This window comes from Pan paniscus, chromosome 7 (genome assembly GCF_029289425.2).
Source record: "Pan paniscus chromosome 7, NHGRI_mPanPan1-v2.0_pri, whole genome shotgun sequence".
Classification (NCBI taxonomy): domain Eukaryota; kingdom Metazoa; phylum Chordata; class Mammalia; order Primates; family Hominidae; genus Pan; species Pan paniscus.
This window is the reverse complement of record NC_073256.2, coordinates 121,856,236-121,877,651: the sequence shown is the minus strand read 5'-3', so window position 1 is coordinate 121,877,651 and position 21,416 is coordinate 121,856,236. Positions and strand designations below refer to the sequence as shown.

Below are 21,416 nucleotides of genomic sequence, written 5' to 3'. Positions count from 1 at the left end.
AAGACAAATGGTATTTTTATAAATTTAATAATATATGAAAATCATTATGAATTATACCACAGAAACTGCCAAGTAATTTAATTGCATACATAAGAGAGTAGGAAGGCTCTTTTAATCGCTTTTTTAAAAAGTGTCTAAATTATATGTTTCTTTTTGAAATGTTTAAAATTACCAAATTACTGCTCATCTGCTACATAGAATGAAATATATCTTACGTCAAGTTAATTTACCACAAGGCCCTTGTACACATTAAACAAATATATTTGATTTTTTAAAATATATCTACTTTAAACTGAATTACTCTGTAATCTGTGATATTGACTTTAATCAGGATATTCTAGAAATAATTTATGCTGTCTTTATTCTTGATTACTTCTAAATCAAGTTTTTTGTTTTCACAAATTCTATTACACAAGTTGCATTAAACATTTAGAAAAAAGCAAAAAGATTAAGAAAATCACCCATTAACCCTACCTTCCTACAATAATTAATAGTAGTATATTAAATTTTTTATTTGTCCTTTTGTGTACATACCTTAAAAATAATTGTATATGCATTTGAATTATCCCTAATTTTATCTCCTGCTCTTTCTGTTTAACACTATGTACATTTTTCCCTTAGCCTTCATATTCATTATTTTAATGCCTGCATAAAATTTCCATCATGTGACTTCATTACAATGGATTGTTTCCAATGGATTTTGCCTAATTTGGATCATGCTCAAGAGACATATTCATATACAGTTGACCCTTGAACAACATGGTGGTTAGGGGCACCAATTCCCTGCATAGTGGAAGAAAAGCCATATATAATTGTTGATTCTCCAAAAGTTTAAGTACTCAATAGCATGCTGTTGACTGGAAATCTTAACAACAACATAAACATTCAATTAAATTTATGTACGTTATATGTATTAAATACTGTATTCTTTTTTTTTTTTTTTGAGACAGGGTCTGACTTTGTCACCCAGGCTGGAGTGCAGCGGCATGATCTCAGCCCACTGCAACCTCCACCTCCTGGGCTCAAGCCATCCTCCCACCTCAGCCTCCCGAGTAGCTGGGACTACAGGTGCGCATCACATGCCCAGCCAATTTTTGTTTTTGTAGAGACGGGGTTTTGCCATGTTGCCCAGGCTGGTCTTGAACTTGTGAGTGCAAGTGATCTGCCCACCTTGGCCTCCCAAAGTGCTGGTATTACAGGTGTGAGCCACCGTGCCCAGGCTTAAATGCTGTATTCTTAAAGTTAGCTAGAGAAAAGAAAATGTTATTAAGAAAATCATAAGAGAAAATTCATTTACAGTATGCTACTGTATTTATTGATACCGTAAGTTTACATTATCTATTTACAGATGAGTCATCTGTTTGATAAGATGGGCAGCTGCAGTTGCAGACCTCAGTCTACAGTACATATCAAGCAGTTCGGCTTTTTCTTGTAATGTCATGACTTTCCTTTGCTTCTTGGGAGCACTTGCAACATCACTAGTGGCACTTTGTATGGTTCCCGTGGTGTTATTTGGGGTTTATGGTATTGCACTAAACACAATGAAAAATAAGCGAGAACCACCAGAGATCACATTGTACTGTGACACACAATTTACTGGAGATAACAACTGCTCACATGGAGATGATTAGCATCACACAGCGATTTAAGCAGATACTTGCAAATTGAGCTGACCAAAATAGCAATGGGAGGTGGCTACAGAATTATTAGTTGTATAGTATGTCCTATAATTAATTTTATTCAGTTATGATTTAGTATTCATCTTTATACTTCTCTTGAATGTAAATGGTGCTGTGTGTGGTCTGCAAGTGTTTGTGTAGGTTTTGATAAATTCTAACTCTTTATAATAGGTTAGTGTATTTTTTATGGTAGTAAATGATAGACTAGTATTTTACATATATATGCGTTCATGATATACCTAATTTTTTTTCAAAATTTCCAGTCTATGTGATTTGTCTGCAAGGTTTTTCAAATTGTCACAAATCTCCAAAAAATTTTCCAATGTATTTGCTGGAAAAAATCCATGTATAAGTGGACTTACACAATTCAAACCCATGTTGTTCGAAGGTCAACTGTGTATCTAGCCTTTTTTATTTCTAAGAATATTTCCTTAGCATACATTTCTGAAAGTGAAATTACTGTATCACAGGTCATAAATAATTTAATGACTCTAGAAACTTTTTGACAGATTGCCTTCCAAAAAGGATGTACTAATTTACACAGTTGTCTGCATTTACTTTCAGTACAATCATGTTTTTCTTGCTTAACTTTTTTTCTTATTATGTTTCCATTAAAGTCTCAACCTTTTATTTGCTGTCAAACTGTTTTTTTTAAGTAACATTTTCTTTTCTTCTTGATTCATGGCCTGGAGTTGTGACATCGCAAAGAATAAGAGAATGAGATTTGCTTTCCTTTATAGTTAGGCAAAAACTAGCCTGAAGTTTATAAAATATTTTCTGGTTGCTAATAGGAACAGATGTTAAGGCTTGCTGCTTTCTCAGGCAGAAGCTTTTTTTACATAGGAAGATTAACATGGTATTTCCAATTACCAATGATACAACTTCCAAATATTCCTACCTTTTAATGACAGCTGAAGTCTCTGTCTGAGGTTAGCTTGATTTTGAGTCTACTCTGCATTTGACTTAGAATCTTTTGTCAGGCAAATCTGACATTTCTGTGAGCTGAGAGAGAATATTTACTTAGGAAGTTTCTTTCTTAATCCTTATTCATATTAACTGAATTAGCAGAGTATATAAAATAGACTTCAGATAGTTTTGAAGTATTGTTTATGCTGTCAGAATTTTATTCTATCAAAATCATCACCCTTTCTTGCTTTTATGTATTTGCATTTTATAGTTTCTATTCTAATATTCGAAGGCCTAGCACATTGCTAATCCTGTATGCCTTTTACAACTAATAATTTAGTTGTGGCCTTTAAAATAGGGACATATTTTCTAAATTGCAATAAATTTGCTTTCAGATTAGTTAACATTTTGTAATAATGGAGAGTACTAAATTAAAATGGCTTTTGTTTTTAACCACAGCTTTGGGCTTAAATATTATAACATGGTATTTTGAAATTTTCCTGGAAGAACATCTAGTCTGATAAAGCTTTTATTATCCTAGAATGTTTAAGATCTTCCAAATAAAGAATCTGAAAGGAAATCTTAAATTGTAATTATCTCTGATAGAAGTTTACAATTATTTTTTAAATATAGAAAAGTTACATGAAAAAGTAGCAGGTCAAATGGTCCTTTGCACCTTTCCTATGTAATTTTAATATTATTTTACAATTATTCAATTAGGTACCTGGACCTCTTGTTAAAGTTACTGAGAAGAATTTCACTAGTTCTTTTGACCAGTGTTATAAAAATGTCTTTCATCCATGTTTCAGATGAAGAAAAGAAAGAAGCCTTATTACATTTTAGTTGATTATTAATACATTAGGGTTTTTAGGATTTCAGAATATAAAAACAGAACATAGTGTGAACCCAAGAAGCTATCCTTTATATAAAGAAAATGAGTAGGGAATATGAGACAGAGTACATTCTTGATATATATATATAAAAACATTACTATAGGATGCTAATAATTTTTAAAGTCATTGTCTACCTTCAGAGTTTACTTCTGAGACACTTAAAGTTTTAAAGTAGTGAACTCCCTTCAAGTTTTGGAAATGAAACTAATGGTGGTATTATTATTTATATATTATATACTCTATAATTGAATCATGGCCAATGTCTTATATGAAACATCTTTATATTATATAATTGTAACCTATTTTATATTATATATCACATATTTATTGAACAATTATGTATTTATAACAAAATAATTATATGTTATATTTTTATGTTACATTACAGGTTGACTATCCCAAATCTGAAAATCCAAAAATCAAAATGCTCCAAAATCCAAAACATTTTGAGCAATGACATAACACTCAAAGGAAATGCTCATTGGAGCATTTCACACTTCAGATTTTTGGTTTTGGGATGCTCAACTAGTAAGTATATATCTGTACATATTCCAGAATTTGAAAAAAAAAATCAAAATACTTCTGGTCCCAAGGATTTTGAATAAGGAATACTCATTGTATGTTATAATAAACAATAACTCCAGCATTAGAACAGCATGTGTGAGTACCAGAACTATAGACAGAACAGGTTGTATTGTGACAGGGTATGCAGTGCTTAGATGGTAGAAGTGAAGTTCATCTGATGGATATATCCATTTCATTGAGTGAGCCAAACCTAGTGAAGGTAAAAAGGCAAGCTCTGTTCAAGCATTTGACATTTTCTTTTCCAGTCTGTAACTTTGGGAATAACTCTTCAAAGTGTGATAACATGTTGGTTATCTGTAATTTTTGCCAAGGCATGAATTTTAATTGGATGTACTGTGAAACTGTTGTGCAAAAGCCAGTCACTTGGTGGATAAGCAAACTGTACTTGGGTATCAGTTGACTAACAGCCTGATGTAAGTAAGGGGGTGATTTGATATTAAACTGCAGTAATAGAAATACAGAATCCAGAACCAAGCAAATGATAGTTCTTCTTTACTCTTCATGCAAACGTACTCTGGTATTGTTTATTTCTGGGTACCACCCTTGACAAAAGACACAGTAACTGGAACACTCATAGAAGATGTGAGTATACTAAAAACTATGTCAAAGCTGATAGAGATGACTTACAAAATCGTGAGCTCCAAGGCCAGTTTGTTAGCTTAAGTGAGGATTTCTGCCTTACCTTTTTATGCTTCCAGCCAGAGTCACAGTAACCTTCAAAAATTAGTAATTTTTCCCATTTGGGAAATAGTAGTAGCTTGCTTTAGCATTTTAGTCTTCTGTAGTCCTTAAAATAGGAAAATGTAGGTACCATGTCAGTAATTTTTATACCCTTGCAGGAAAAAAAAAATTGCCCTCATAAGCCCTTTAAAAAAGGCATAAAAGGATGAATCTTCTCTATTCATCTTACGTTATGCATTGTTAGCAAAATCCTAAATTATTCTTACTAAGAAATTTCAGGGTGAAGCTGGCTAGTTAGTTCCATTTTAGGTGGGTATATTCAGTTTCTTTGCTCTCCTCATCTTCATTCATACTGTGCTATGACCCGCTTTTTTTTTAAATTTCTCCTTCTCTCTTTATATTTTTGCCTCTTCTGACTTTGTATTTTATTTTACTGCCGTATAACCCTTGATTATAGTTTGATTGTTCTGAACATTAGTGACCTTCAAGATACCAAGAAATTACCTGCCTTGATTACAGCTGATAGCCAAGTAAAATATTTTGGTCCTTAAAGAATGTCACTTAGAATAATATGAATAAATATATTGCTGTATTCAGTCTTAAATATCGGTACTAATGCAGAAGAATATTTAAATTATAAACAGCTGGATATAAGATTTCCTACTTGCCATGGCACTTGCGGTTTCTAATAATAAGTCTCAGAGTAATGAGAGTCCTAAGTGGGAGTGATGGATTAATATCATTTTTTCTGCTTGCCTGATTCTTGTCTTTCAAGTCATAATTAAAACCTTTCCCATCTTAGACTAGTAAATATTGCTACAAGTTGAGCATCCCTAATCTAAAAATCTGAAATTTGAAATGCTCCAGAATCTTTTAGAGCACTGACATGATGCTCACAGGAAATACTCATTGAAGCATTTCAGATTTTGGATTAGGGATGTTCAACCAGTATGTATGCGCAAATATTCCAAATTTTGAAATCCAAAACACTTTTGGTCCCAAGCATTTTGGATTAGGGATACTCAACCTATGTTCAAGTGCTAGTAATTATTCCCATACAGGGAGAAGTTCAGTTTTCTAACTTCTTTTTTAAAAAGAATGAAATTTGGAGTAATTCTAAGGAAATCTTACTCATGTTCAATCTCTGTCCCCTTCCAACTCTGTCCATCCTCAAAATGTTGACTTCTGACATTCACATTATAACGCAGCTTGGCTCAGGTGCCAAGGAGTCAGAAAACCCCATTTAAAGAGTCTGGAGGGTCAGAGAAATCAGGACACTATTTAGGCAACAAACACAGTCAAGATACAGGAAGAGGACTTTTGAATCAAAGTCATTTCTGCCTAGCTGTGGGCGTGTGTTTCCTGTTCAGGTTACAGGGCTTAGTTATGTTATACATGGCAGTCCAACAAAGGGCAACTATAGTACTCTAACTTATTTTTCTTGCAGATTCCAACAGTTGGTCGGTCACTTGCCTTGTATTCTCAGTGGCCCATAGACTCTATGCTGAACATGTATGCTTTCCAGACTGTCCATTATTAAGTGTCTTTAAGTATCTGTCTGTTGCTCTTTCCTTTGAAATGTCTCCCTCAGCCTCCACTTCATCCCCTTATTGCTACTATTCTACTCCTTGCCCTAAGCATCTTACCCATAATTAACTATATGTATATATGTTCTCTTATCATTAAAAGTAGGTTCTAGAATGCTGTTTATAAAATTTTTAATACCAAAGATACTAAGAAGCTGGTCAGTTCTGCCTGTAGTTCTTAGATAATGTGTAGCAAATAAGGAATCAATCTTTAGAAGCTTTAAAACTACTAACTATACTTATTTTCTCTGTGTTATTATAGATTATCTACCCTTTCTATCCATGTTAATGTAGGACCAATAGTTCATTTTTCTAGAATAGACCACTTTTGTCATTTAAATGCTATTGAAACGGCTCCCTTCCACCTCCTTGGTAATTTTTCCAGATGTTATAGGGAGTTCGTTAGTGGGCAGCAGTTTGCCTTAGTGGTTAAGAATACAGCTTTTATGAAGCCTCTTGCCTGGGTTCCATCCCAGCTCTGAGACTTACAGCTTTTTTGTGACCTTAGAAAAATTACCAAATTTCTCTGTGCCTCCATTTTTTTCTTATCTGTTAAATAGGGATAATAATAATAAGTATTAAGGTACCTGACAGGTAGTAAGAGTTCAATAAGTGTTAGTTAATTTTATAACATTATCATCAGCTGTGGATCCAAGGCCTGCATACATGCTTCACTTTAATGATACTTACAGTTCTTGGACTTGGAAACCATATATTTCTGACTTGAAGCAGAAATCTCATCCTCAGCACTATGTGTCATACTTAGCCTTTTAAGTTTTCAAACTGCTATTATTTTCCTAAATTAACAGTAGGCCAGGAGGTACCTGATTTTTATGCTAATCATCTAACTACATACTCTGCTTTTTCCATGTTTGGGTGCCTTTAGTTGTTTGCATAAGCATAATATTTTCCATGTATTGAATGATTCACTTGTTAACTTTCAGAATAATTTTTACTGTCATCCCATATGGCCATTCAATCCAGACACCATTTGCTTACCAAATTTTTATTTTGGAGATGGTGGGTTTCTTTAAGTACATTTATTTCCATTGGAATCAAATCCTTCTTACTAGTTTTCAACACTTGGAATTGCTTTTGTACTCATCAGCCATAATGGAATTAATATTCTTTATAATACACTCTATACAGTACTCTGAAAAATGAGATGGCCAAATGACACTAACCACCGTTACCTATATATGCTATTATCCTTTGCTTATGAACAGAGTGAGCATGATTTTGCTGTCGTGAAACTTTCATAAAGTAAAATTGTACAAAAAGATGAGTTTTTATAATTGCTTTTTAGGTGATCTCTTTGCCTCACTGGTTTCTCTTCCCTCAATAACCTTTACAAAATACTTGGATCATATCACTTCCTTTTGTAGTAGGTCTGTCTTGGCTTGACTGCTGTCTATAGAATTTGGGTCATTAAATTCTTTTAACTAGTTTAGAGTATGCTTTTCTGTGGCTCTACCAACTTCTCTTCTATGAAAGAAATCTTTTGTTCATAGTCAAGCATAACCTTCTCTGTTCTATACTTGTATAATATAGGTTTTTGGTCGGCCTTTGTTTCTGTTTAATTACACCATGTGTATAACTGAACATGTGATACTTTGCCTAAAGTTACTTGTTATGCATTATATCATGTACTGTATTATCTGGTATGCTGTCATATTAACTGTTATATGCTTCTTGGATTCAGTTAAAAAGTATATGTCATTGTTATAAAACTATAATTTCCATGAGAGCATGAGTTCTCTATTTCTTTTGTGCCCTTCATATGTGTCTTATAAAGTTAGGTGGTCAGTAAACATAAACAGACATTTACTTGCATTTCAGTTTTGTGATTTATTAAAATCAAAGTCACAAAGATTTCACATAACTTTTAGTGTCAACTACTTTTTGTCATGAAGTATCAACTCTCGTCAGTTTTTAAAAACCCAGTTCTTCATCTGTGGTGCAGGAAATTATACTTTTTCTTTGACAGTAGTTCAGCTCTAATTGTAAATATGTATTTTTTCTGTAATTTTTTAGGTGTTTTGAAACTATGAAATCTCAAATTGTAAGACAACTTGACATTATTTTGAAGTGATCCTCCCTCTTTCATGTGTCTTCTTAATAGAGGCTGAGCACTGCCAATTTTTTAAATAATTGATTTAAATATAATAAGTATGATGCATTAATCTAGTTTTAAAACCATAGTCCTGTGCTTTTCTGTAGGATTATTAAAATAGTATAAGTAAAAACAAGAAGTCTTCAGTGTTTCATCAGTTAACTTTGCCCTGTTTTCTAAACTATACAGTGAGATCTTATATTTTAAATGAGAAAACTAATACCAAAATCTTAAGAACTCCATCAGAGGATCTCTACCTGTTCATTCTTCAGTTAATTCTCCCTTTCTTAATTGACAACCTACATGATAAATTTTAAAAATATGTATTCAGTTAATCTTTTCATATAGTTTAACCATTAGCATTATAATAATGTCATTGCCTTTTTTTTTTTCATTTCAGATGTCCTATACACTACTTCAGCTGTAAATTAAATAGGCTTTTGTGGGGGCTAGTCAGATAGCCTGTAGGTTCCTACTAAGAAGATGCTATCTACGTTTGAAAGTTGCTATCTTTTGAATAAACATTTTGAACCTCTTTAATTTGGGGATTTCTATTTCTGGGTTATAGAAAATTTATAAAAAGTAGAGAATGTAGATCATCATTATCCAAAGTACTTGAATATTTGTTTATATCTAAAGATAACTGACCAACGTAAATTAGATGATGTTTGTAAAACAAAAAGTTGATACTGGCTGGGCTTGGTGGCACACACCTGTAATCCCAGTACTCTGGGAGGCCAAGGAGAGTGGATTATTTGAGCTCAAGAGTTCAAGACCAGCCTGGGCAACATAGGGAGACCCCATCTTTATAAAAAAATAAAAATAGTAAATTTAAAACATTGATGCAAGTAATTAAGAGATGTATTAAGGAAGCAAAATGAACAAAGACTAACAAGGCTTCTGAGAGAAGTGTTGGCATAGATCACTTACAACTACATACCTTTTAAGTATAACCCTAGCAAATAAAATAACAATCCAAATACTAGCACAGTCAAATACCTGTGGACATTTACAATTAGAATCAGTCTATATTCTGCAGCCATATATGCATAGGTTCATGCTCCCCCACTTAAAGGTATTTGCTTTTAATGGAGACCAATTTAATCAAAACTAAAAATACACTTCAGGGATATCCCTCATCAATTAAATTGTTTTGTTTTCATAGTGGTGTGATGTCTTCATATTTCCATCTGCATTTTGCAGCTTCCCAAGATAGCTTAATAGAGACAAAAACCAAGCAGTAATTTTAGCCAAAAATAGTAACCACATTTTGCAATAAAGAAAGGCAGCTTCTATAGGGTTTTCATATTTTTTCTTAAACTCTGAAAACTTCTACCTCTGGTTATTTCAAATCATTAGCATGCTGGGAATAAGATCTTACATAATTTTGCATTGTACTGACAAGATTTATTTATTTGCCAATTACATATAAACTAATTCTTAAGGAAGAATTAGCCAGACCATAGCTGAAATAACTATGTTTAAGCAATAGAAAAGGTGTGAATAGAATGAATGTAAGCAAAAGAAGGTCAAGTTTGATGTATTTTAAACTGGGAGGATAGTCAAAATATAGAAAGATGAAGTTCAAACCATGTAAAGATTTTGATTTCAAACAAATATTTATTTCCTAAAGTAAAGTTTTGTGAGTATGTGTCCCAACCCTATCCTTCCCATGGCTTTTATCTGTGTCAGGTAACCAGTTAATCATGACATAATTTCTCATTCTTTCGAGTGCATAATAGTGCCCAGCACTTACAAAGTAAACAATCACACATCCTCTTTCAGTCACTGTCCTCTTTCTCACTTAGCCTGAACACAGCCTTAGTAGCCATCTCAATACAGCATTCCAGGCATTACTACCAACCAGTCTGATTTGGCATATCATGTAATATTGTTTACTGACAGTTTACTGTAATACAAGCAGTGTGCTATGTCTTTTACCAAAATAATTGCATGTAATCCTTGGAACACCCTGTGTACTAGTATTTTAATCCCCATTTACAAGTGAGGAAATTGAGACTTAGTTTTTTTGTTTTTCTTTTGTTGTTGTTTTTTCTGTCATTTTTTTTGAGACAAAGTCTCGCTCTGTTGCCCAGGCTGGAGTCAGTGGCACGATCTCAGCTCACCTCAGCCTCCTGAGTAGCTGGGACTACAGGTGCGCACCACCACGCCTGGCTAATTTTTTTTTTTTTTTTTTTTTAAGTAGAGACGGGGTTTCACCATATTGGCCAGGCTGGTCTTGAACTCCTGATATCATTATCCACCCGCCTCGGCCTCCCAAAGTGCTGGGATTACATGCGTGAGTCACCACGCTTGGCCGGAGACTTAAGTTTTATCTGTTTTATCAATATTACAATAATAAGCCACCTCAAATCTATAACGTAAAATGAGTAACAGTAATATAAATATGATAAACTAGGAAAAATGAAATTACAGGTTATAGTAGGTACTGGAGCTGAAGTATTAATGATAAGTTGGGACTGGGAAGCCATTTATAAAGCACTGAAATAATGAAAAAATGGAAGACCCAGAGGAGGTCCTTTGGAAGGTTGGGGCAGATGTGTAAGAGATAAAACAGGCCTTGGTTCCCTAAGACGTGGTGAAGGCAGGCTCAATTTCTGACTGAAATTTCCGGTTTTAATCTCTGTGAGGCCTAACTTATTTCCTGTCCTTGAAAATTCTTGAAAACGCCCGTAGTATTCTTCAATTTCTTTTTACTTCAGTACCTATTCCATCAAACAAATGCTGCCTGAGATGATGTAGATTCAGAATATAGGATATTCTGAAGACGGATTTGGGAAACACACAGGTCTGATCATGTTGAATTTGAGGTTAGAATGTCCAGTGGGCATTTGACTATGCAAAGCCTCTGGGTTAAAAATTAAACTCATGACCATAGTTGAAATTGTAAAAGTGGACGAAATCTTCCATTGAGAGTGAGAAGAGCAGAGGGCTTTGGAATTAACCATGAAACCAGTATCAAGGACTGGCTGGCTGGCTGGCCAAGGACAGAGGATCTAGTGCTAGAAAATTAACACAGAATAGAGTTAGAAGGAGAATTAGAGGAGGTGATATCCACAAAGTCTGGGTAGTACAGTTCCAAGTCTGGGTAGTCAGTGTCAGGTGCTCCAGAAAGATCAAGTACCTTGGGAATGAGTGTCCATTGGATTTAGCGGTGAGGTCACTGATGGCCTTTGCCTGCTAGCATGGTTTCTGTGGAGATAAGGTCAGAATTGAAAGTCTATTTCAGTGGGTCAGAGAAAAAATGCAAAGGAAGAAAATGAAAAATTTATCAATGTATCCCACTGAGCTATCAGAAATATAGTGGGAAGAGGTGCATGATTGAGGGCTGAAATAGACCTTAGAGGTAATCAAATAGCAACTCCTTATTTCAACACATGAGGAAATTATTAATAGCACCCCCAAAAATTTAGTAGTTTATATTGTGCAAAGCCAGTAAGTGGCAGGTAGAACAGACAGCATCTAGGTCTTCTGATACCAAATCTGCCAGTATACATAGGCAAACTCTTAACCCAAAAGGGAGTTAAAAATTGCTTTAATGGTTTCTTTTGGCTTTTGAAATGTATTCTTTCTTAGATATAGAAAGGAATACATTATGGCTGTGCTACAGCATATTTGTCTACATACTCAGTGTGTTGTACATGCAGAAATAGGTTGAAAAAAAGCCACTGGCTAGATCTGAAGCCAAATTCCAAATTCAGTCATGTTGGAAATGTGCATAACTAAATCAATATATATATTTATAACCAATTCAGGAAGAAATTTTAAGATACTATGGTTTTGTTTTTGATTAGGAAGAATCATTAATATTTTAAAATAATGTTATAAAAGTACATATTGAATTAGAAATATAAATGTTGAATCTCATAATAGTCATTCTTATTTATGGGTGGTATGTCTTATCCCTGGGCCGTTGCATGAAAATAAAATATTCACAAAATGTATTTTTGAGTACCATACTAGAATCTTCAGTTATTGGTATAAGAGCACCACCTATGGGTTTCTCATGTACTTGAAATTTTTTTCCTAAAAACCTAATAAAATTCTTTCTAGTTTTTCCCTATAATTAGTCTATCAATTTAGTCAAAGGTTAGGAATGTTCTTTGTCCTAGATTAATCCCACCTTGTTTTTGGCTGTATGTCACTGCTGTTAAACCATTTAATAAATAGTTGAGTACTTACATGGTAGTACAGAATTATAATTGAGTTAAATGTAATTTAACTCAAAATTGTATTATTCTCTTTAACGTAGGTGAATCTTTTAATAAAAATGAACAATTTTCCATATTCTGGGGAAAGGGTGATGATTGTTTTTGGCTGTTTATTTATATGTTTGTTTATATTTTCATGAACTTAAGATTTCCTTTAGCTTACTGCAACTCCAGAATGCTGTGTTAGGAGATAATGAAAAGTCTCGCTCTGTCACCAGGCTGGAGTGCAGTGGCACGATCTCAGCTTACTGCAGCTTCCGCCTCTCAGGTTCAAGCAATTCTCCTGCCTCAGCCTCCTGAGTAGCTGGGACTACAGGTGCACGCCACCACACCCAGCTAATTTCTGTACTTTTAGTAGAGATGAAGTTTCACCATGTTGGCCAGGAGAAAAAGAAGTTCTTACAAATAACTTAGCTATCTTTTTATTAAATTATTGTAATGATAACTCAGAGTAAAGTGGAAGAAAACTGGCAGTTTATTATTAATAAACTCTTAAAGAATTACATTTGGCTACATATAGTCTTTTTCTAAAACATCATTTATTAAAATTAAAACTTTTTTGTAAGGGAGATTTACTAACGAAACAGCAGCAAAAAAAAAAAAAAGAAAAAAAAGCTTTGACTATGCCTTGGCAATGAGATGAATGCTAAGCCCTTGATATATCTGTGTGCTGTATGCCATGAATCTGTTCTGAAAGCGATTCAAAACAGATGCCCTTTGGCAGTGCACCCTAATTCCAGGGCAGACCCATTTTTCGATATGAACTTTTTTTTCTGCAGTAGAATATACTTTTAAAGCTTTGATTGCATGTTTTCTTCAGGGAGTAGGTTATTCTATAGAAATAAGGATTGACTTTAAGTAATATAGCTTGTTTTATTTTGATCATTATGGATAAAATTCTTTAAATTACATAATATACTTCCTAGCATTCTTAACCTAAATTGAAAAGTGTATAACCCCTGTTACGGAAAACAAAAACAAAAACAAAAAAAAGTTGCCATGCATGGTGGCATGCTCTTTGTAGTCCCAGCTACTCAGGAAGCTGAGGCAAGAGGATCACCTGCGCCCAAGAATTCAAGGCTGTAGTGTTCTATGCTAGTGCCTGTGAATAGCCACTGCACTCCAGCCTGGGCAACATAGTGAGATCTCATCTCTTAAAAAAAAAAAAGTGCTGGGCGCGGTGGCTTACGCCTGTAATCCCAGCACTTCGGGAGGCAGAGGTGGTAACATCACAAGGTCAAGAGATCGAGACCATCCTGGCCAACCTGGTGAAACCCCTTCTCTACTAAAAATACAAAAATTAGCTGGGTGTGGTAGCGTGCACCTGTAGTCCTACTTACTAGGGAGGCTGAGGCAGGAGAGTTGCTTGAACCTGGGAGGCAGAGGTTGTAGTGAGCCGAGATTGTACCACTGTACTCCATCCACCCTGGAGACAGAGTGAGACTCTATCTCAAAAAAAAAAAAAAAAAAAGTCATTTTTCCAAATTACAATTGTAATAGTGGTATTTGGCCATCTCTTGGGTTACCTGATTTTTAAACTACAGCAGAACTTAAAAAGCATGGGAGTGCGGGCCGTGTTTTATACCAGTCATTTTGCCTATGCTGATTCATTATTCACTCAACAACTCTTAGATCAGTATGAATATTAATTTATTATGATGATATAATACAACAGTCTTACCTTTTCAGAGACAGGCAATATATAAATTATGAGCTCATGGTTTTTGAGTTTAGTATGTAGTGTTTGTTTTTCTGAAAATTTACTCGTCACTTCTGATAACTGTTTATGTACCCCTGGCAGCTACTCTCCCCACTTCTAATTTTCTGCTTCTAATCTGCTGTTACTTTAAAATCAAGTAATCTAATTTGTTGAAATTGTATTAAATAAGACGTTCTAGAATTTTAAATTCTACTAAAGGCTTAAACATCACGTATTTGAGAGAGAATAAATTGTCACATTATCAACTGAATTCTGGATAATGTTAACTATATTGCAACGAGAGTTCCAGATAGTGCAAGAATAATCCAGGAAAGTGTTGGTATTAGTTTTAATTTATTCTATATGCATGAAGATTTTCCTCTGTGATATGCAGATATCTAATCACATGGTGATATTTTAAGCACTATTTCAAGATTTTACTTATAAATAATGTAGGAATCATTCATAACCCTGTAATAAATAGCTTGGAAGTATTAATGGAATAAATTGAAGAACTGCTTTGCAGTGATTTTGAGTGTTTTACTATCTTTATTCAATCATCCACTAACTTCTTAACAAAAATTACAATCCAGCATCTTACTGTTAGGCTTATTTAGAGTACCCTAAAAGCAGCATTATGCTCCTAAGGATCTAAACAAAGTAGGTAAGCAAATATTGGAAAGGTAGTTTATGATAAAGAAAATAAACTTGAAAGATGAGTTTTGAAAAAAGATGGGTGGATGGATAGATCAGTCTCCATGGCCAAAGCCAGTAATCTTGAACTCTTGTTCAGTGATCCAGTTTGAAATTTCCTTGCCTGCCCAAAACATGTACAGTAGTCCCTCCTTATCTATGAGGGATACCTTCAAGACCCTCAGTGAATGCCTGAAACTGCAGAGTACCAAACCTGATTGCTGTCCAATTTAATGCCTTTTCCATCTTAACTAAGCACTTAGGTACTGCGGCCATTAACTTTTGCAGTTTGAGGTATCACAGCAAAACTAGCATGAATTTTTTTCCTTCCTCATAATTTCATGGATATAAGATTCATTCTTACCTTAGAGCTCAGACACCTCAGCATACGATTTTTTTTTCTATTGTTGAGAACTTTCACCTTTTCACTTATTAATGGAAGCACTTTACAGCTTCTCTTTGACATATCCGAATTACCAGCATCACTGCTTTTGTGCTTCAAGGCCATTCATAATGGCAAAATAAGGGTGACTTGAACACAAGCACTTCAATACTGTGACAGTTGATCTGATAAGTGAGATGGCTACTAAGTAACTAATGGGTGGGTAGCATACACAGCGTGGATACACTGGACAAAGGGAAGATTCATGTCCCGGGAGGGACAGAGCAGCACAGCAAGAGATGTCATCACTACTCAGAACAGCACACAATTTAAAACTTAAGAATTATTTATTTCCAGAATTTTCCATTTACTATTTTCAGACCACTGTTGGCTCCAAGTAACTGAACAATGAAAAGCAAAATGTCCGATAAGTGGGGCTACTGTATTTTATTGGAATAAGGGACTTTATCTAAAAGGGAGAAAATTGAAATATCTCATTAGAATAATAGCTTTTTAAAGTTGATACTACCATATCTTATTGGTTATTATTTGGTGTGTAAAGTTTTTTGGTTTTTAAAAAATAAACACTGATTTACCTAATACCATTTAAATGTGTAATAATAAGGAAAGATTGCTTTGGCTATCTTCCAGCTTGTGGAGAGACTCCAGAGCAAATACGAGCACCAAGTGGCATAATCACAAGCCCAGGCTGGCCTTCTGAATATCCTGCAAAAATCAACTGTAGCTGGTTCATAAGGGCAAACCCAGGCGAAATCATTACTATAAGGTAATTCTACCTTTCTGTATTACCATATAATTTATTACAAAACATAAATTCCATTTTCATTTATTATTACTTAACATGCAGTAATATAAAAAGAAGGCTTTTCAGGAGATGTAATAAAGAACAGCTATTAGCTATTGGTGTTATCTTAAGAGTAAGAATAACAGCCCATCTGGTATGTGTTTTGAGTATTTTCTAAGGGTGGTAATGTATTTGCATTGAATCATCTATATTCTTCTAAGCTACTTTTTAACAAAATATAGACATTTGCAAAATAGCCTATTAGGGTCAAGACTAACCTTTGGCAGTGGAACAAACAAATAAACAAAACTCATTAATTCACTTGGATATCTAGCTCTTAACCTTTGTCTCATTAGTAGAGCCTTCTACCTAAATGAGTTAAAACACAATTTGTCATGCCTGTCTGTATATGTGTATGTATGTATAAAACTTGAAACAAACTGATAATGGAGAAATACTATATCTAGAAAAATCTTTGTTTATAACTTCGAAACAAAAGAACATTTGTTAAGAATACAAATGAAAGGCATTCCTAGGGGAAATAGCTGTAAGTTTAAGATTCTAAGAATGAATGTGACATATAAATAAGGAAGGTTAAGATTAAATTTTAAAACATTTAGCAAATTACTTGCAGAGAAAAACAGTACGGGAATAAGATTGTAAAGAATATATTTAGTAGAACTAGATACTGCTTGCTTAGGAAAATTCTATCAAGGCCATTAGGAAAAAAATATTTACCTACAGGGGAAAAAAAAATAGCCCGAATGAAGAACTGCAGTTGGAACAAAACACAAATAAGAATGTCATTTCCATCACAGAGACAGTGTAGCACAAAGGCACCTTCAACATGTTTTCATGTGTAACATTGTATGGGTAGGAGGCATAGAATTTTAGATTTAGAAGAGACTTTGGAGATCATAAACTCAAATTCCTTCATTTTATGTTTTTAAAATAAGACATACATTTAGCCTACTTTCTCATCTTTTTTCATCTTCCTTTTTTGTATTTATTAACTGATGAGGAAACCAATCTCTCTTGAGAAGCATAACTGTCATCTATCTCCTTTTTTTGGTGGAAACCACAAACAAGGGCCATAGTTTGTTTTCCTTTTATTTTCCTCTACCCTACATTACCTCTTCTGGAACCCCAGAGCTTGGCACATACAAAAGCTGTTGTTCTCCTCCTCCATGCAGTGTTTTTCTCTTGCCTGATTGAGTGGTAGAATGCACCATTAAGGTTATCTTTCTGTAACAGGGTCAGTGTTTAAATGTAAATAATATACCTATTTTCTGTTACTTGTAGTGTGACTAAGTATGTTTACAAAATAACATTTTTACCACATATTGGGAGTTTTTTAGCATAAAACTAGAATTTATAGAGACCTTCACCTTTTAACCTAAAAATTTAACTTACAGCTTATAGCTCAGTTTTGTAAAACTTGAAAATCTTACCAGCACAGAGGAGATTACATGAAATACTGCCATCTGGTTTTGATAATGTATTGCATCCTTGAGATTTCATGAGGTTAAGATACACTGAAAACCAAGCACAATACTGAAATGCAGAATAAAATTGAAGTGAGCCCTACAGCTAAAGGAAAATTTCCTGAATTTTAGAAGGGAGCAATGAATTTCGATGTATACAGATCAGAAGGTGATTTTAGTAATTGTTCAGATTCTTTACTGAAGTCATTATCATGGTAATACCATAACTTTAAAAAGATGACACACCTGCATATACACAAAGACAAGTTTTACATATGATTATCATTGCATACTCTTAAATGATTCAAAAGAATCATATGCATAATTAAATGTAGCTCTTTTAGACATACAAATGAGTCAGTATTAGGAAATATTAAATTAACTTACCATGTAAACAAGTCAAAAGAAAAAGTATATGATTATCTAGTGTACACAGATGCTTTGAAGCATCTTGGTAAAAAAGAAAATCAGCATTCATTCCTGAATTTAAAATAAAAATTTTAAATTCTTAGTAAAATGGAATTAGAAACATGATTTTTTAAAATCTGGATAGAAGAGGGAAACTAAAGTTATGGAGTAAAAACAATACTGAGAACTGTCTGTATAAAACTTGCTTAAGATGGTGAAATAAAGGCATTTTTACTTCATTCCTCTCCCTTGGAACCCACTATAATCAACAAAGGCCACCTTATCCATGGGGAAGAGAGGATTGAATACCAGCACCCTGCTTGAAGCCAAGGACTAGGGACAGGCAATTTTGCTCCAGACAGGAGGCTGAAAAATCTTCCACCAACCACAGCCTGAATTTATATGGGGCTGAGAGCTTAGAGAGCTGAGAGGGCATAACCTAACAAACATGAATAACTATGTCACCTGCTGACTCCATGAAAGGATCTGTAATACTCTGAACCATCATTTAAGACTTGTTCTGGAATGTAGACCCAAGTAGGGGAACATAGAAGAAGAGAGGATTAAAAAAAAAGAGAGAAAACCAAAAAACTTCCATAAAATAAACCTGTAAACCAAAATTCCAGAATGTGTGAAAAAATTGAATGCTGAGAAAAACAGCCAAACAAAATTAAGTTGGAACTCAAATTTACTCCAGGCATTTTAAGATGTATTCTGTCAGGGATTATTTCTTAACTTTCTTTATGCCACGGCCACCTAGTATTCTGGTAAAACCTATGTATTCTTTCCCAGAATAATGTGTTTAAATTCATTAAAAAAAATACATAGCATTACAAAGGGAACCAATTATGTTAAAGTACAGCTATCAGATATTTTTTAATATTTGTAATGTAATATATGCTTATTTATGAACACATGAGCAAAATCAAGTGGTTAATTTCAAAGAAAAAATTTTACGTGTAAATAGTATTTTTAGATATCTGTAAAAACTGAAATGTAACATAAAAATATCTCTAATTTTGAATAGTGGTGGAGTGGCCAGTGCTATAAATACTGTCATGGTTTGTTGTTTATAAGTATAGGAAATGCTAAATTTTAGTAAAAGGTTAGTGAAAATAAAGCTTTAAATTGTTCCTACCCTATTTGTGATTTTTGAGGGGACAGGAGAAACACCGAATATTCTTACTTGGACTTTGTTAGAAAAAAAGTGTGTTTCAGCATTTCAGTTAAAATATCAAAAGGTAGCCACTGATTAAAAATAGAAGTAATATTGAGCAGTTAACAGAGGAAAAGGAACTTTAAAAATATATTCAAAAAAGACAGGAGGCTAGATGTGGTGGCTCACGCCTGTAATCCCAGCACTTTGGGAGGCTGAGGCAGGCAGATCACTTGAGGTCAGGAGTTTGAGACCAGCCTGGCCAACATAGCGAAACCTCATCTCTACTAAAAATACAAAAATTAGCTGGGCATGGTGGCACGCGCCTATAATCCTAGCTACTCAGGAGGCTGAGGCATGAGAACTGCTTGAACCCAGGAGGTGGAGGTTACAGAGCCAAGATCATGCCACTGTGCTCCAGCCTAAGCAACAGAGTGAAACCCTGTCTCAAAAAAAAAAAAAAAAAAAAAAGGAAAGGAGGAAAATGAGAACTCTCTCCCAAGTAGAAAGGTTGTAACACATCTAAAACAAAACTAATACAGAATGTCTAAAAACAAGGAGATGGGCCAGATGCTGTGGCTCGTGCCTGTAATCCTAGCATTTTGGAAGGCCAAGGTAGGCTCAGGAATTCGACACCGGCCTGGGCAAGGTGGTGAAACCCTGTCTTTACAAAAAATACAGAAAACTAGCTGGGCATGATGGCACGTTGCCTGTGGTCCCAGCTACTCAGGAGGCTGAGGTGGGAGGATTACCGGAGCCCAGGAGGTTGAGGCTGCAGTGAGCCATGAATGCACCACTGCACTCCAGCCTGGGTGGAAGAATGAGACTTTGTCTCAAAAATAAACAAAAACAAAACGAGATAGAAAAGGTTAGTTTTGGAGCTGCTCAAGAGAAAGCTAGTGTAGGAAGATTAACATCCATTGTAATTGAGCTTAAGGCACAAAATACTAGTAACAATTGGGGTATTCTACCAGGAAAATAAAACAGCAGTAAATTTCATGTACTTAATTACATAGCCTAAAATACATGCAAAGCAAAATGTGGAGAATTGCCCGGCAAATTTGACCAATCCACAGTTGCAGTGGGAGATTTTTAACACACCTTTAATACTTATTTCAACAAAGAATACACATTCTTTTCAAAGACATGTGGAACATATATAAAAATTGATTATGTTTCACATCACAAAGGAACTCTTAATACATTTCAAAGACTGTACATCATTCAGATTGTGTTTTCTTACCACAATGCAATTAAAATAAAAGAAAAAAATAAACCTGTATGTTTAGAAATATATTCCTAAATAACTCCTGAATTAAAGAGGAAATCACAATGGGACCAAATATTTTTTAAATAACCATAGTGAAAGTAATACATATTAAAACTGTTAGAATACATTGAAAGAATACTTAGAAAAGTTTACAACTTTAATGCATTGATTTAAAAATTAGAAAATAAATAAGCTCAGCATTTAACTCAAGAGTTAAGGAAAAGAATTAGAGGGTAAATTTTAAAGTAGCAGTAAAGACCAGGAAAATACGCAATAAAATTCAATAAAACAAAAAGCTGACTTTCTGAAAAACTCAGGAAAATAGATAAAACTCAAAGCAAAACTGAAGAAAAAGAGAAGATAAAAAGAGCAAAAGTGTCTATAGTTATAAACAGAATTTTTAATGTTATACGAGAATATTATAAGCAGTTTTATGTTAATACTTTTATACAAGTAGATGAATTGGATTGTTTTTTAGAAAATTTATATTACTAAAATTGATTCAAGAAGAATTAGAAAACGGATGAAATCAGTAGCCATTGAAGAAATTGAATCAGCATTCAAATTAAGACTCTAGAACTAGTTTTATAGGCAAGTTTTACTAAATGAATAGAAAAGGAATTTCCTTAACCTGGTAAAGGGTGTCTGTTTAAAAATTTTCAAAAGCAAATTTAATGTCAAAGTTAATTTTAGCACCAAGGACCAAGACAAAAATGTGTGCTTTTACTGGTTTTAGTAGAATTCTTAGTCAATGCAACAGTGCAACAGATAGAAATCAGTGATATAAAGAAAATAGGAAGGAAGAGAAAACTTTTATTTGCTAATTATATGTTTGTTTTAAGCA

General features: G+C 34.0%; 1 protein-coding gene across 3 annotated transcripts in view; it reads left to right on the top strand.

Annotated features, from left to right (window-relative positions):
- LRP12 (LDL receptor related protein 12) overlaps window positions 1–21,416 on the top strand; it is a 99,618-nt gene that overhangs the window by 63,800 nt on the left and 14,402 nt on the right. For all 3 annotated transcript variants that reach the window (XM_034966472.4, XM_014345991.5, XM_055116846.2), the window contains one exon: window positions 16,101–16,236. In XM_034966472.4, coding sequence (XP_034822363.1) covers window positions 16,101–16,236 — 136 coding nt within the window. The remainder of the gene's footprint in view (window positions 1–16,100; window positions 16,237–21,416) is intronic.